The 17422-nt window shown below is 40.5% G+C and overlaps 1 protein-coding gene across 1 annotated transcript in view; it reads right to left on the bottom strand.

Annotated features, from left to right (window-relative positions):
* Positions 1-16909, bottom strand: part of cpne5a (copine Va) — an 82392-nt gene extending 65483 nt beyond the window's left edge. Inside the window, exons 1-3 of the mRNA XM_030733419.1 lie at positions 16602-16909; positions 4719-4759; positions 3830-3876 (exon numbers count right to left, since the gene is read on the bottom strand). Of these exons, the coding sequence (XP_030589279.1) occupies positions 3830-3876; positions 4719-4759; positions 16602-16711 (198 nt within the window). The 5' untranslated portion in view covers positions 16712-16909. The remainder of the gene's footprint in view (positions 1-3829; positions 3877-4718; positions 4760-16601) is intronic.
* Between the last annotated feature and the right edge of the window lie 513 nt (positions 16910-17422).

Below are 17422 nucleotides of genomic sequence, written 5' to 3'. Positions count from 1 at the left end.
GGAACACAATATTGTGTGTTGCTACCAGTACTGAGAGTCAAATCAGCAGACTTCCCTTCAGACACATAAGAGAAAAACTGCCAGGTACCAACCTCAAGTCAACACTGCAAAAATATTTCTTAGAAAGTTCATGATGTTTGACTTCTTATTAAAAAAAAACCTGCTTGTTTCCTTTTGGGTATTTAAGACACACATGCACTGCAGTGCTAAATTTTAAGACATTGCCTGATGGAGGTAATGCATGTCTGCTTCACCTCCCTGATGGCTCAGTCTCAGTAGAGTGAAAACAGGACAGCAACCTTCACCTGACTATGAAAAACTGGTGGTTGCCCAGCAATTGCATCAAATATTTTTTTTGGATTTGGTGACTGATTGCATGTAGTTGCAGTGCCCAACTGGTTGCCCAGAGATTGGGGGTGTTGAGTTTTTTTGTTTGTTTTTTGTTTTTTAAAACCCTTAATTTACGATGTAAAATGTTTGAGAACCAGTTCTCATTTACAATCATGACCTGGCCAAGAGGCCCCAATAGAATCAGGTCCACTACACACAGATACACATACCAAAAATCAATCAATCAATAAATAAATAAATCAGAGATTAACATGGAGCATGCATCTAAATCATGACAACTGGATAAAACAGGAATAAGGAGAAGAATAGATGAGTTAGCATAAAGGGGAGAGATGGGACACTAATGTGTGTGTGTGTGATTATGCGCATGTATGAATATATATATATATATATGTAGGAGAAAGTGTATGTGGGTATGTAAATTATTGTGACCTGGGGTGATCAGCATGAGTGTGCAACACCCTCAACCACAACTTTCAATTGCACCAGGCGGCCTGTCTCCAAACAGTCACGGTTCAACTGGAATTGACAGCAATCACTCGGCACACACAGACTGGCAAAGGTTTGCAAATAATTGCTGTCAAATTCATAAACACAGACAGATTGCCAACATGTTGCAATCAGTCTGAGTCAGTCTGTGCAACTTGTAAGTTTCTTTACGATAGGAAACCTGACTCAACTGGTTGTAATCTGGTTATATTCCTATATAAAAGCAAGGCTGCCGAGCACCTACATCATTAGTTACAGAGAAATTTCTTAATTTCTATTTATGAGGTTCTGTTTAATGCAAATTTTTTTTGCATGTACAGATCAACACATTTTCAATAGACAGCAATAAGCAATTTTTATTGATTTATCACAATTGATCTGTGAGTGGTCGCCAGCCTGGTCTCCATCTTCATAGCAACCATTTCAAAGGCAATAAGATCAGTACACATTGTTGTGATCATTTTGGCCATTCCTCAATCTCCAGCAACTGTTTTCCCTAGTGTGACTGCAACATAATACAAAGACAGTGTGATGTTCAGCAGCATCAACTGTCCAGTGAATTCACAGCAAACAAGAGTATGCATGCTGCAGGCAGCACCATCGCCTGAATCAATCAGAGTATTTCAAGTAGAGAAACCACCTACTGTGTGCTACATGTTAGAAAGGGCATCTTTGGACTGTGTCCTGACCTGATTCTCCCAACATTGCTGGCTTTAGATGAAAGTCAACCTTTTTCTAGAGTCAAAAGGTTGGCAGGCAATCAATAGAGACCCTAAGGAACATTTAGACTCCAGCATAGAGGTTTCCTTAAGAACACTATTTGGTGTTTTATGTTGAAGCCGGGATCGACAAAATGTTTTCTGTGTCATTAGACAAAAATCTGAAACCCACAAAGAGCTAAAAGTCAACATTAGCTTATTTTTTAGTTGCTCCTCAGGTTGGAGGGGAGAGCTGAAGATGGAGGGCAATTAGGCGCAGTATTGACCTTCTTAAGAAAGCTGAAATGTCAACGTATTTCTTTAAGACTTGTTTCGGTTTGGTATTCAATACAGTGTGTGTGTGTGTGTGTGTGTGTGTGTGTGTGTGTGTGTGTGTGTGTGTGTGTGTGTGTGTGTGTGTGTGTGTGTGTGTGTGTGTGTGTGTGTTGCCATGTAAAGGTAAGATTTATTTTCTTTCATCTACGGGGGCCACTGCAGGATTTATGGTCTGTCCAAACTGCATGTCAGATGGTCGGCTACCATCAGAAGCCCCCTCAGCCAACACCTTTGTGAAGGCAGATAAGGGGTATCTGTGTCATGCATTATCTGTCACTTTTAGAAATCAACAACCTGACATTCACATCCACTTCAAGCTGTGATCAGTCACTGTGAGCTCAGGTTTGTACTTCTTTTTCAACCTTGCATGTCGACTTCTTTTACTAAATGCAACACCAATGTCAGTGTCTCTGTGGAGGGACTGTCTGGAGTATTGAACTGTTTCTCATCATCTCATTGGCATTTTTTGGACAGTGAGACAGTAGTTCCTTAGAACTATTTCTCTGAGTTCATATCCTGATGTAAAAAAAAAAAAAAAAAAAAAAAAGTATTTAATTGCATTACAAGTGTAAACGCACTTACAGAGAAAAATGATTTAGTTTGCTGTACTTTAGTTTGCAGAACTGCCTGATAACATCTGTGCATAGAATCAACAAGCTTCTGTAGCAATTGTAGTGAAAGTTTGTTCCATCTTTTACTCAGCGAAGCTTTCAGCTAATTCATAGTAATGCTAAATGTATTCTTTCTGTGGCACCTGTGGGATTTTTCACGGTTATGATTCTGGAAGAGCCATTCATACAGTTAAGAATATTATTAAAATGTCAGATGGTATGCTTTAAATCAGCTGAGGACCTTCTGGATGGTTTATCACCCTGCCTCTGTACCCACACTGTTACTTTTTTTTTTCCAAATGGCCTGGGAGCCGCACTGTTTCTGATAATTCTTGTTGATCCCTAACGTGATTTTTTTGTGTTATTTCTCACCTGTTCTTGGTGTTCTCCTATTTTACTCACAGTATTCAATCTGCTGGTAGTCTTTCTGGGTCTGCTTGTTTTGTTTCTGTTCTCAGTCATAAGTTCACCTTTTTTTTTCTTTTTTTTTTTACTTTTAGACAATATAAACAAACTGATGGAGCAAACAAACAATGACTGCCCTTTTCTCTGAGCTCATTTCATATCTTTTTTGTAGTTTCTCTTAACTAACAAGTACTAAGGTAATTTACAGCGAATTTATAGTGGAGTGTAAAGTCAATTATACAGAAGTTCATACAGTAGTTAGCAGAGAGAGTACGGGTGTAGATTATCACTTAGGTTTGCCAATTGAACTGAGATTTTTTTCTGCTTATACAATTATATTTCATGAAATAATAAATCTTACATTTGGGGATACAAATTTAAGAATAAAAATATAAGAAAAAACCTTAATATTGTATTTGGGTCTCAAATTTTTCCCATTTAAATCTGGAATCACACCACTGAGTGCTAGCAACACCAAAGCATCTCTAAGGTCAGCAGGCGCAGAGTGTGAAAGCACAGAGAATAGTTGAACTGCTTCAGATCAAAAATAATAAGAACCAAGATTTAATTTAAATTGCAGTTTCACTGTATGTCTTTAATTTGTGATTACATTTTCACATAACAATCCCAGAAGGGCCGAATGTCTTTCTGCAACCTTTGTCTACTTTGATCAGAGGGGGAGCCAGAGGGGACTGTGACACGGGGGAAAATCTTTAATGATACATGTAGCTGCCACCTCAATCAGTCACAGCTAACACAGTGCCAACCAGGGCACCAGTATTTACAAGGTCAGTCAATTGCAAATGATTGGCACTCACAGCATTTACCTTGAGACATGAGAGGTTAGGGGGAGAGTGGGGTAAACAGAGAGTGAGATGTCATGGAGAAGAGACGGGCTGATTGAGTTGTGTTGACAGAGAAACGGCTGTGATCACTTACCTCTCTCCACTGTTTGGACTCCACGCCCTGGGTGTACAACACAACCACTGAGAAGTGATGAAGAAGGATGGGGTAGCAGTAAAGAGAGAAAAAAAATGCAAAGCAGAGGAATACACAGTCATGAGATGATCTCAATCAAGAATCCTGCCTTTTCACATTGTGTTTGTTTTGTTCCTTCTTTGCTGACATTTATGATTAATTATCCTGATATGGCCCTGACAGCATAATGAAGTGCCAAGCTTCATGGTTCTAGGTATGATGTCCACAATCAAAGAAGAAAAGCAAGATTGAGAGCCCCTCCAACACAACAGCACCCATGCAATCAAAACACAATTTTGTAATTGTTGGATTCTCCTGATTCCCATTAGATTCTGTGACTTTAAATAAGGCCGAGGCAGATGAATATGACATGATCTGTCATATATATACCAACGTTCAGTTTCAGGCAAATACAATACAGGGTGTCTGCGGTATTTTCCCATTAGCTTATTTACACAAAGGGCTTGTACCTCCTCCCTATTAAGTTAAATGTCTCCCCTCCATTCTCTATCCTGCAGGGAGTATCAAAGAAAATGTCTTCATGGCGTTTCCCCATGTGTCTCTCCAACAGATAGCCATTTGTATTCAAAGGCTGGCGTTTATACCCTGTATGCATTAAGGTACTTTAGCTCTCGGCAAAGAAAGGTTGTCACATTATTGTGCAAATGATATGCAGTTATTGAAGGAACACTTTGAAACAGCACAATAAACTGAATCAAAGTTAAGCTCAGCAAAAATAAAAAGTGAAGCTTTGTAAAAGGAGACGAGGTGTCAATGAACCATATTCTGAGTAAAACTTCCCACAGGAAAATCTAAGCCGCAATTATGATCATAAAAGCTGTGAACTTACATGGGTCAGATTTGGAGAAAGTGTCTCGGTCCAACAGATTCCTGAAAGAGAATAAAAGAGTTGCATATCAAAATGGGAAAACCGAGTCCTGCGTGTGTATATGTAATTTCGGTTTAAGACCGCAGGGCAATAATTGTACACATGCAATACATAAATGCTTCTTCTTTCATGCTGTAAACTCACAGAATATTATATGCAGAGAGCTACAAAATAATAATTGCATGGTAATTCAACAACCACACCGCCCATGTGTGCAGTACAGTAAGCACATAAAAGCTCAGTGAAAAGAGGACACAGGCAGAGGTGCCTTTGAAAGCATGAACACAACCTATAAAAGCAATTTGCCACTACAACACTCCCAGAAAGTGCATACCCCTATCAAGACTATGTAATCCTTAATTAAAAAGACCGCAACATGAGTATTAAACTAAAGCAAAACTTGAAGAAAACATTCCATACATGTCAGATTTCTTTCACTTACTCAAGTTTAGTAGATAAATGTGAATCTAAAGACGAAGCAAGTGGACTGAAAACATTGAGTAGCCTCATTTGCAGCTGGCCAGTCAACAGAAACAGATGAACAGTTCATTAGTGATAAACAGATTCACCCTTTGCTGCAACATAATATGACAGCTGTTGAATTACACGTAGCTATGGCTGTGTAATTAATTTAATTGCACTTTCAATTACAATTTTGACTTTCAAAGATTATAAAAGCACAAAAATCAAGTTTAAGTCTGTTTTACAATAATATCCTCTTTTTGTCTTGTTTCAGAAATGCTGTGTATCTTTTTACTTTACAGTTGTGTCTACACCCCTCCTTAAAAAAAGCCAAACTTAAACCCCTTGAGATGCGGCATGTTTAGTTCAGCTCAAACCAAAAGGATAAAAAGGCAGTCTCTGAGCTACGGGGGAAGGTAAAACAGCTGCTTGGAAAAACTTTGGCTCCAGGGAATGTGAGAAGTAAAAGCAAGCACAAAAAAAAAAAAGATCCGAATAATGCCCGATGTTTAAAAATTTAATGGATAATCATGGTAAATAATCCTGATCTCAGCACTAACCAAAATAATCACAAGTATAATTTCTGCCATAATTGAGCAGTTCCAGGTTGAGCAATAGAGATCAAGTTATTTACAGTCTTATTCACAAGGTTTTTTTAAGCAATTTTGAGTCCATCTAAGTGAGTCATACAGAAAAAAAAGGAAAACACTTTGAAAAAACCACAGGAACAGCAGGGCCTTTGATAGAAACACATTTTCCCAAATACTAATAAATACAAATGTAACGAGCATTCAAACATTCTCTTAGTATTACTGTAATTGGAGGCTCGGTACAATATAATATAGTTTCCCAGAGGCTTATAAGTGTGTCATTTCTATGCCAATCATGTGCCAATCAGCTTAACCAGAAAATAATTCAAATTAGAGGTACAACATTGATTTATCAACAATAATTTTAAAAAATGACGGACAAGTAATAATTTATTGCTGATTGATTCATTGCGTCGTTTTTAGGTAACAATCTGCTAATAACAATCAATTGCAGCTTCTTAACTATGATTTTCTACTTCATGTAGCCGTATGCTGGTCAACACTTTCAGCTGTGGGAGGATTTCAGACTATTTTCTGTCATTTTACCAACAAAGTAATAATGAGCAGATTCATCAGTAAGGAAAATAATTATTAGTTGCAGTACAAACTCCAATTAGTGTGGGTTAAAAATATGGGCCTCTCTGCAGCACTCATGTACAACCCAGTGAGCAGCTTTTGGTAACACTGAGAGCAGCATTCAGTTTTCTTCATATGTCCATGACAACACAGACGAAAGTGTGGCAATTAACAAGTTAGCAGCTCTACTGCAGCAACAGAGTGAATGCAAGGTGTCCAGCTTGCTCCTCTCGTGACTCGGGATGAACCAATAAGCTACAAAACAGACTATATATGAGGATTTATTGAACCATTCAAATTAGTATCAATAGACTGAAGTCCATCACTATGCATCTATGGGCCAAATCTCATTTAGAAGCTTCTAGGGGACAAAAAAAAAATGGCTTCATATGAGTTTTAGTTTGATACAGTATTGGTACAGCTCTGTGTCCATGAACTGTAGGTCACATTCACTCAGACTAGTTCCCAGTTAGCCTTACAAGAAAACATCCGACAATATTAAATTCTCTAAATAAAATATTCACCCTGTCTCACTTGAAAGGTCTGTTGAGTTTGCTAACACTGATCATCATCATCTTGCACCTTTTCAAGCAGCCACACACTCTGATTGGCTTATTGACTCATTCGAGATACAAGGTGCAATCAGCAATAATATTATTCATGTCATCCTTATTTTGAGCCAAAACCCCAAGCAGTTCCCCTTAATATGCCCTCTTTGTACAAATTCTAATAAGGCAGAGATCACCTTTACAGCATAAAATGCTGCTATCATCATTTACCATTTCAGACGGAAGACATTTTCCTGATGTTTTCAGGGATCTAATTAGCATATCTGTAAAGCGTTAAAAGCTTACAAACTGGCCTTATTTTTATTTCCTGCTTGTGAGAAGTGCTACTAAATAACTTCATCATAATTCAAAAAAAAAATCCTCTTCCCTTCGGGGGACAGCAGGATTTCAATGAATATAGATGAGAGTTCAGGACTGAATCCAAGCAACAGGGCATCATTCGTGTACATGTAATTCCCCATTCCTGGACACAAAATCTTCTGCGACAGGGAAACGTGGGGAAATGACAGATGCAGTGTTATTGGGTATTAGCCTTGGGCTGACCTGACTACAGTTGGAAAATTGTCAGTGCAATTATCATTGGAGGCAACAAAGCCATCCATGACTAACCGCCTCTTTGTATCCACCTGTTACTGTCTGGCACCCATTACCCTCAAACAATTAGCTTGTCCATCACCTCATCCCTTCTCCCGGAGCAGACAAGAGTGGAAAACATGACATCCTGTTTTAGTTTTGCACCGTGTTCCTGTCGAGCACAAGCCTTCATTTACGTTGCTAAACCTTAATTTGTTCTTGCCGAACATTTTTATTCCAAAAAGAAATAATTAGGATACAGATTTATACACCTGTACAAATTAATCCAGGAGCTTAATGTGCACATGGCCAGAGTACACACATCAGTGCCGTAGGACGGGTATTAACATCTCAGATAATCCGTCTGCTTTCACTGAAGTAACGCTGCCTGTTTCAAAAGTTAACTCCTTCTCTTTGCAAATCTCAGTGGGATAAGAGAAGATCATTATCCTGAAAGCTAATGTAGGAAAAGTTTGTTGATGAAGATGAAGTTCATTGAAAGTAGGACAAAAGTAATTAGATACAGCTACTTTTCATTCACACCATTTCATGTATCCTCCTGGATCCTAACTCTTTGGTGATCACTATGGCCATCTCATTTGAAACGTGTAATGAAAACAGCAAACACCCCTTTTTTTCCTATTCGTCTTGATCTCGTCACCTTCATTAAAATTTTGAGTGCAATAATCTCCTCTTTCTTGCTTAAGCTTTTCATATTTTATTGCGCTTGAAGCCAGAGTCAGCAGTGCATTATTAGATGTTTAACAAGAATAAATTCAATTTAGCGTGAGAAAAAAAACTGAATATAATCTTAATAGCTTTCTTTTCTCTGCCTAATCATCCCTCACAAAGTAATGTTTGTTTATTCAGCAGTGAGTTCAGCTCAGAGTTATTGGTTATGCACACTTCAATTGATAAATACAATAAGACAGAACCAGGAATTTCTGTAAATGCTGAATTAGCATCACCCCAGAAATGCATGAGCTCTTAAATCAAATCTGCAAACTCTCTGTGGTTATATAAATGTGTCAAAAAGGGCTGCAGTTGATAAATGGTTTCACTGGAGGCCCAGTATGAAGGAGATTTGACCTCTAAAGCATGGTTGGCTGCTGAACTCTAATTAAAAAAGAATATATTAGGAATACGCTCCCTCTCGGTCAGATCCCTGGAGATATTTTAGCAGCTCCATGGTCCATGGGGCTGATTATTAAACTAAGAAATGTAGAATTTAATTCCCGTGCCCATAGTCCCTTATTGTCGCCAGTCCCTTAATTCTGCTCTGCTTCTTTAAAGTTGTCAAAGTCCTAATTGGCAAGTTGGAGAAATGGTATCTAATTCAGTGGAAAGCAGTTTAAAACTGTCTTGAATCTGACTGGCCAATGAGCTGCAGCCTCATTGGTTCTTAAGAGGACATGACAAATGCAAGCCTGAAAGTCAAGTCTCACTGATTTACAGGAAGAAAAATCTGTATAATACATTAGAGATGATGGAGAAGGCTGGGAGGTCAAATAAAATGATGGTTTGCATTTTCAAGTCTTCTCTGTCACGTCACTTTCTCTTCTGCCTCGTGGCCCTCTCTGCTTTGACTGACGACAGACCTTGGGACTACTTTTTTATCTAACACACCCTTGAGCAGATGTAAGGGGTCAAAGGGTCAGAAAACAAAAAAGGGAAGGTATATACTGCTGTACTCTTTACAAAGAAGAGGAATCCCATTATGTAGAGAGACATATTCAGTGGTCCTTGAGGGCATTTTTCTAAAACAAAAATTATATACAGTATACCATGAAGAGAAGTTCATCAGATACAGGCATACAAGGAGAACCTTCTCTGAGATTTAAACAAAAAATAAAGACAGCAGATGAAATATATGTGTGGTTTTGTTTTGTAGTATTATGTCAGTATTTGGTGGCGTGATGTCAATACTGGGTACTGTTGCTTTTGTCTGGATCTCAAAAAACTCCCCTCTGTTAGATTAGTCACACAATCTGGTCCCCTTATTAGTGAAACACACATCTGCTGTCTTTCACTGTGATGGCACCAGGTGTCTTCTTCTCCTCCATCTGTTTAATTATTCGGCTTCTACCTCGAATCTCTCCAGGTCGACAGTACCTGCAGCAGAGCACTCCCTGGGCAGCCATCTCATGGGCAGTGACAAGATCAGTCATAAACCTGCTCTTCTGCTCGCGTAATAAATGAGAAAGCACATGCGCTGTGACTCCCTGTTTCAGGCTGGCTTTTGGTGTGTTACTAATGTCCGATCTGGGAATAATAACGCTGCTAATTGCACACTGTGACAGCTCGGGTTTGTGCAGAGAAAGGAGGTGAGAGATATACTGATATTTTACGGCTTATAACCCTTGGCAGAGCACTTTGCACTTAGTCTACTGAAAAAACCAAAATACAGATATCTTGGCAGGGACACAGTATCCAAATCAGCTACTGCACAGACTGGCAACATAAAGCACTCTAAATTGTACACCAGGAACCACACTGGGCACAGTAAAGAATCAGCTCATGCATATTTTGGCAACTGATCATTTAAACTGAAAGAAGACTCTGCATGCATTCTGCCAAGTGAGGAGTGAAAAGGACAGTGATGATGATAATTTACAAAGAAATGATATCACTAATTGATGTTAGCAAAGCATTAGAAAGCTGCGAGAGTACCGTATACTGTGGAACTAGAGAACTAGAGAACTGGAGCTGCGTGATTGGTGGTGGACACATGTTGAGCATCAACAGGTGAAAGCAACACACAGCGGGTGGGTGGTGGCAAACTGTAATGAGCATGAAATGAGAAACACTAGCTAGCGCTGGAAGGAAAAAAGACGCAAGACCACCTTGTGACACACACCTATGCACTCAAACACACACACACTAATTGACTGGGCTGGAAATGAGTTTCTCGACAAATATACTCCTCTAGTTAATTTAATTAGATAAAAGCTGTAATAACTATGCCTGTATAAGTGATTTTTAAGACCAATACTGATATTTGGTCATTTAAAGTTCAGATATTATATCAGTAGATTTTTATTTTACTTTCAGACATGTGACACACAACATTTCCCCAACATTTGTTCTGTGTAGTTATTTAATCATTTACGCTCTGCCCAGCTCTGCTCAGATCAGCTGGTGCTTGTGTTTGTGGTGTTCCAAACATCTGCGTTCCCAACAGGGAAGTTGCAGAGTAGCCATAAATCGATCAGGCTCTAGCCCGTATTTGCGCACATGATTATTTAAACCGTGCCATCTCTTTACAGGAAGTCAACTTGTACATCTGCATCAATCCAATCCACACTGTTTTTCTAACACCAGTTTTCATAAATGTAGCCAGGTGAAATGAAGGAAGGCAAGACCCCCATTATTATTCCCTTCTAATCTTTTCTTAATACCTAAACTCTGATTCATTAGTTGCCTCTCCACCTGGGGAAAAAAAAACAGTCAATAAGCACAGCGCCAGATCTATTTAAACAAATCACAGATGTGTGCAATGGCCCATATCCAAGGTTTTAGAGTATTCAAGACTTTATAAATTGAAATTTTAAACATCTTTTAACAATTGATTGTTTTGTTACTTTGTTGCAGAACTTTCTAGTTCCTACAGCTTTGAACCTGGGTTCACACTACTCAATTTGCTTAAAAAAAATATACAACCTTACATGTTCCGTTTGAAAGCATCTAACACTGAAAAACACACCTCAGAGAAAATTTGACTGAGTTCCTCCACAAACTTATAATCATTTGCTTGGTAGCTTGTGAAAAATGACTGATAATCAAATTCCCAATTGTGAATACTAAATACACATAAAATTATGCATAGCTTTGCACCAAAAGCACACACATTCTCAGAAATGTCCCTTGTGGCTACTGAAGAACATGTCCACTCTAACGCAGGAACAGGAAAAAAAAAATGCTCAGAGATGACAATAACATGACACTGAGTAGCTCGTTTAGCCCTTCAGCCAAGACTGTCAACGAGTGGAAGACCTTCAACATATGCAACACAGTGTGGAGAAATCTTCACTGAGTAACCTGTCACACTTTGTACAAATCTGCCACCAGCTCTCATTTCCCAGACACGCTGTGATGTTAGGTCAAATACACCCTCGCAGACAAATCCTCCAACATGCTCTGCTGACCCTTAAGTTTTTCTGAAAATAGTGACAAAAGCAACTTGATATTTCTGAGCCACTAGGGACTGCTTTGATCTCTTATTGCTACAACACACTCTTGACTTTCCCTGTCATTCCAATCAACACTTTCACATAAGGCAGGCAACATGCAGAGTGTTATAAACCTCTGGCATGGCACCACAATTGTGCTTCCATGGGATCCCCCTCTGCTGTCATACATCCCAAATGAAAATATATTAATAACACCGACACCACCACAAGCAAAGTGTCTGGGATCCAAACTCATTTTCACTATGTCAGGGGTTCATGCATAATTATCCGCTTCAGTGGCCTGTGAGACTAGCCTGCTGCAATCTAACATCCGCAAAAGTGGAGAAAAAAAATGAAAATCTGCCTCCTCTTGGCACCCTGGTGTCTCTTAGCCTTGATCACCAAAACAGATGCGACACATCATTCAGAAACACAAGCCATCCTGCGAGATAAAAGCTGTGAGCTCGCCTCAGGTCAATCTTAACCCAGATCACAATATGAAAAGCACAAGTAAAACTCTGCAAATTGAAATTTCTCTCCTACTCAGAGAGATCTTTTATTAATATTTTATGTTCTTGCACAATGCGAACTAGTTCAGTTCAAACTTGCTGCCTGCCAGGGCAAAACAAAAGGATGTTTCAACCAGAAAAAAACAGGTCACAGCTAAACTAAACGGGTTCTCAAGACTGAGTGAGAGTAGCAGCTATAAGAGCTATTAACATAACAACAGCAGCAAACTTACACAACATAACAACACATTCAAATAAACAATCGGTTGGTTACACAGCTCGAGTCCAAATTGCTCTGCTCGAGCAGTAGTTCTTGCTGGATCGAACAGTGACACCAAACATCCTAATCGTCTTGATGATTTCATTAGGCTTCCCCCTCTGCCGCAGTGATTGTCTCAGGAAGACACCAGATCACGAGGCATGCCTCAAGTTTTCAAACTGACCTCGCAGGGACAGCAATCAGTGGCCCTGGGCACCAGGGAACCCCACCCGCACACATTTGTCACAGGACACTGGCATTCATGTGGCTTTTTGTGTGTTTCAACAGGTAATTAATCCCTCAGGAGCTGAGTGGCCCGGATGAGTTAGATCCCTCGCCAAGCTATGGAACGCATCGATTGAATGCATTGCTACTCTAATGAATGTATCACAGCAAATGGATGGTTACAGTGGGCACTAAAGCATCAGCAGGGAGCAGTGGGGGCTGGACAAGCTCTCAGTGTCTGTCCTCGTGAAATGGGTGAAGGGGGCTGATAATGTTTGATGTTCGAGCTGTCAGGTGGGAGGTGGACCACAGTGGAAAGGGAGGGTGGCTCTGTCAGCCAGTTTTACTTTTAACAGCCTACCTGTGTGCATTTTGACGAGCTCTAGAGGACCAATAAATTGCTATAATTTGCCTGGTGTCTTCGGCTGGTGGGGAAATAAATAATAAACATTTGCCCTTGTGCTTGCTGGAGGTGTTAGGCTAATTGTGCTGGAATAATCAGAAAAAAAGAGTTTCTGACTCTGAAACAGTCACATGAAAGACCTCCCAAGTCAGAACAGCAACTTTGTGGCACAACTTGCTTTGACGTAAGCATAACAGAGGAAGGCAAATGTTTGGTTTATAGTAAGAAGCTTTTAATTAAAAAACTCCATGTTGCAGTCCATGAAATGACCCTTAATAGTGACCCTGATACCACTCTAGCATCCTTCTTGTTTCCATATCCCACCTTGAAAGTACATGCATGTGAACAGTGCACAGTAATGTACTCACAATGATACAATGTGAGTACATTACTGTGCACTGTAATGTACTCACAATGATACAATGTGCCTATTTTTTTCCTTTGTCACCCAATCGTTCTGTTATTTCCATCACTCGTTCCTAACTATCTAAAAAATTAGATGTAGAAAAACTAATAATTCAGAAGCAGGATTCCCTCCACACACCTCCTCCATCACTCTGCTCTGATAAGGGTTGTAAACCTTTGTCAGGCTTGCTGAGCTTATCAGACTGATTCCCCTCCCTTGTTCCGGTCACATAAGCGTAAAGGGTAAACACAACATTTACAAATCATTACTGGATTTATATGCACATTCTGATGAGCCATAAAGAAACAGAGAGGAAAATATCTTCTTTAAATGAAGTTCGGCGTGTCATGCCTTTAGGGTGTGTGTGTGTGTGTGTGTGTTTTCTTTTGGTCTGTGTGCACATTTTTTCCAGCGTTCATTCCTAAAAGTGGAGCCACAGAGCTTTAGCCCCAGTTTCCCTGAAGTCATTGTACATGGAAACTCTGAGACAGTCTGGTAAGCTGAGATATAGAGAGGGCACATTCTGCGATCCACAAGGATTCGCATTTACTACTTTGCTCATAATTAAAGCGTGATGTAGCAAACCACATAGACAACCTATGAAACATTCACCAGAGCTGCTTTAATATTAACAAATGAACACATTCATTACTGTCACACAACACTTGGGGGGGGGTCAAGCTTGTAAAAACACCAGGGGGACAACTGGTCCTAATCCAGTGAAATGTATTCACTTAAATGTGTTTGTAAGGCAGATGTAGGAAAAGAGGCTACTTGAGTTTGAAGAGCCATCTTATCGCTGAGCTAGAGTGCAGCCCTTGTAGCTAAGAAGCAGATGCTCAGGGTACGGCTCACTGGTTGACCTGTGAGCAAAACCAATCAGAGCCATAGACAGGGAACAATGTGCTATCACAGTGATGTGCACTTGTTTTGATAAGTGGCTGTCTGCCTGAGTCCCCCTAGTTTGTCAGGGGGTGCTTGCTGCAATATTGGCAGAGGGTTATGAGAATGCCTGTAGGGCTGCACGGCACAGTTCAATTCCATGTGTGCTGCAATCTCAGAGCTCTCAGGCTTACTAAATCAATTACACAGAGTTGTGGAGCCTGGGCCTCTCCTCCCCACATAACACCGATTGTTTCTATTTGCTTGTACTGGATAGATAAAATACACACTTCCTGATAAGTGGATGGAATAGCTGCATGCATGCATTTGGTGTGTATTCTGTATGAGTTCAACTTTTGAGCTGTCCATTGAAGCAGTTGTCAGGGGTCAGACTGTAGCAATCCCCACAAGTCACAAAGAAGAACAGACAGGAATTGAAGCCTTTGCATCTAAGGCAGACAATGCTTCAAGGCCCCAGTGAAAGCAGGAATACATTTTTCTTCTCCAACAAACTGAGTCCAGCAGCTACTGTTTAGAGAGAAATTAATGACAAGGGCGCTACAGATCAGCAGAGCCTGGGTGCATCAACAGAGACTCATCTTAAAGCTTCTAGGTCTGCAGGGAAAAAAAAACAACAGTGTGTTCCAAGAGGGAAACAACACAAGTCCAGCTGCTACTCGTAACAAACGCCCCGCACTGGATAAAAACGCATACACATCCTAAGCTCCATGTCAGCCTCAAACGCAATCTTCCCACACACTCGATTTTACCACAATTTTACACAGTTGACTATTTCTGTTGCATAAACACGGGTTTCAGCAGCATGTTCCTACGGGGCTTAATGTGGTTCATCTCCATCAAACAAAAATCAATCTTCATCCCGTCACCTGTCCGCCTCATAAAGGTCAGCTGACACGTTTTTGAAATCTGGCTAATTACTATCCAGAATATAATATAGCATAAAATGTCAGCATAAATAATATAGCATAAAATGCCAACTGCTTTGTTGGTTTTGTTAAGCTGTTTGTTAAACTCACAAAGGTAAGATTTCAACGCCCTTTTAAAAAAAAAAAAAAAAAAAAAAAAAAAAACATAAAAAAGCACAGTTTTAAACAAGATCGACAGTCAACTCCCCTTCCAGGCAACTGACTAAGTAAATAATGCAGACGAGGGGAAGAAAACAATGGCAGCAGGGTGTTTAGCTGATAAATCTCTCCCTTGTGGTTTTACTTACTTCATTTACATGCACAAGACGATGGATGTAGCCAGGAGGTGCAAAGAGCTAAATACTGTGGAACAGGGTAAAATGAGCTGGGGAGGCCATGGAAACAGAGACTTACATCACATTTCCTGAGCAGCACTCATTCAAATTGCACCTCCTGCACTCATAGGCTTACATATGTCTCACCATACTGTATACAGTACGTCTACCTGCAACCAGTGCTGCCCCACCCTATCCAGCCGACCCGGCTCCTGTCATCTCCGTGATATTTTTCTCCCTGAATCTACTGTAGGGTTCAGCTGAAGGCTGCTGGGAGAGAAAAAAATGTTTAGTGTTTATCTTTACGTCTCTGTGACAAACTACAGTCGTTTTGGGGAGCCTGACAAGCAGTTGCAGAGTCTGACACATGACACGCTGCCTCGGGGGAAACCTCTCGGGCACGCCAATAATAACTCCACGACGTTCGACGTCTCCTGAGGCACGCGACTAGGCGCGCGCACAACGCACAGTGCCGTATCCGACCCGATTTATGAAAATAAGACACCAAAGTGCAAATCTTAGCGATAAGAAGGGCGAAATATGCGTAAAAGTTTACATTGTCTTACATTTCCCGCTTTCTATAACTGGGGGGTTGGGTTTCTGAACATCACAGCAATTCTAATTAGTAGCTGCATGAATTTCTAATGAAAAACACTACTTAAAATGTATTTTGTCTTATCTTTTAGCTCATGTTTGCGGATTTATTGGTGGGCAGCAAAGTTTTTATTTTCAGCATGTTTGGTTTTTTGTTTTTTGTTTTTTTTTTCAGGGAATTTTCAAGATCGGATGTGAAATTAGGGCTATTCATCATTCAAATGTAAAAACGATAACAAAAAAATGTTACTCCTTTAAAATATTGTCCAATTTGACTCCTTTTCACAACCAAATGTAACCCAAATGTGCTGAGCTTCCCAAATCCCTGACACAAACGGAGCAGCATCAGCACCCGAGTGGACTCACCTGCAGGACACGGTTATCTCCACTTTGGTGGCCGGGATGCTCCCGCTGATGGGGTCGAAGTCGCGGACCGTCGCCGTGGCTTCCACTTTGTCCATAACGTCTCCCTCCATGCGTGCGGGAGACCCAGGCCAGCTCCACTGGCCGCGTGAGCCCCTTTGAACCTGGAGAGCCGAGGATGGAGAGCCGGAGCGCAGCGGGCGAGCGAGCGAGTGGGAGCGAACAGGGTCCACACGAACCTCCAAAGTGCTGTCAGTCGGACGGGCAACAGCATGGAAAGTTTAATCGGTGGCTGCAGCGTTGAAGCGAGTAATTTGGCTGAAGTGGGATCACATGCCGGGTCGCCTCAACGCCAACTCCGCGGTTTTCCAGGCAAAGAATGAGCTCTTCTACCAGAGGAGCTTTGAAAAGTAAAAGACACGAACTCCTCCCCTCCTGTCTGCATTCTCCTACATGCGGGGCTGCGACTACACTCACTCATTGCAGATTCAAGCTGTAGATATGTGGCGGACGCCCTTTATTCTGGTCCAAATTGCTTTTTAAGAGCGTCTAACGGAAAATAAATAAGCGCTGGAGGGCGTGAATTGCCTTGAATTCTATTTTCTTTTTGATACATTGGAAAAGGTGATAATAGATGCAATATTTTGAATTACATTTCCTTTCTGAGCTGTTTTGGTTTAAGATGGGGTTCTTCTTAAAATGAAACCCTTGCTTCAAATTAACCCCCAAGTAAAAGAAGTGTTAAAATGGCAGGGGTTCCTTCAGAGCTACCAGTCTTTATTTCTAACTGAATGGCTGTCCGATGCACTTTCAGCATCTGGACA

Source organism: Archocentrus centrarchus, chromosome 7 (genome assembly GCF_007364275.1).
Source record: "Archocentrus centrarchus isolate MPI-CPG fArcCen1 chromosome 7, fArcCen1, whole genome shotgun sequence".
In the NCBI taxonomy this organism is placed as follows: domain Eukaryota; kingdom Metazoa; phylum Chordata; class Actinopteri; order Cichliformes; family Cichlidae; genus Archocentrus; species Archocentrus centrarchus.
The sequence above is the reverse complement of the archived record's forward strand: the minus strand, read 5'-3'. Positions and strand labels throughout refer to the sequence as shown.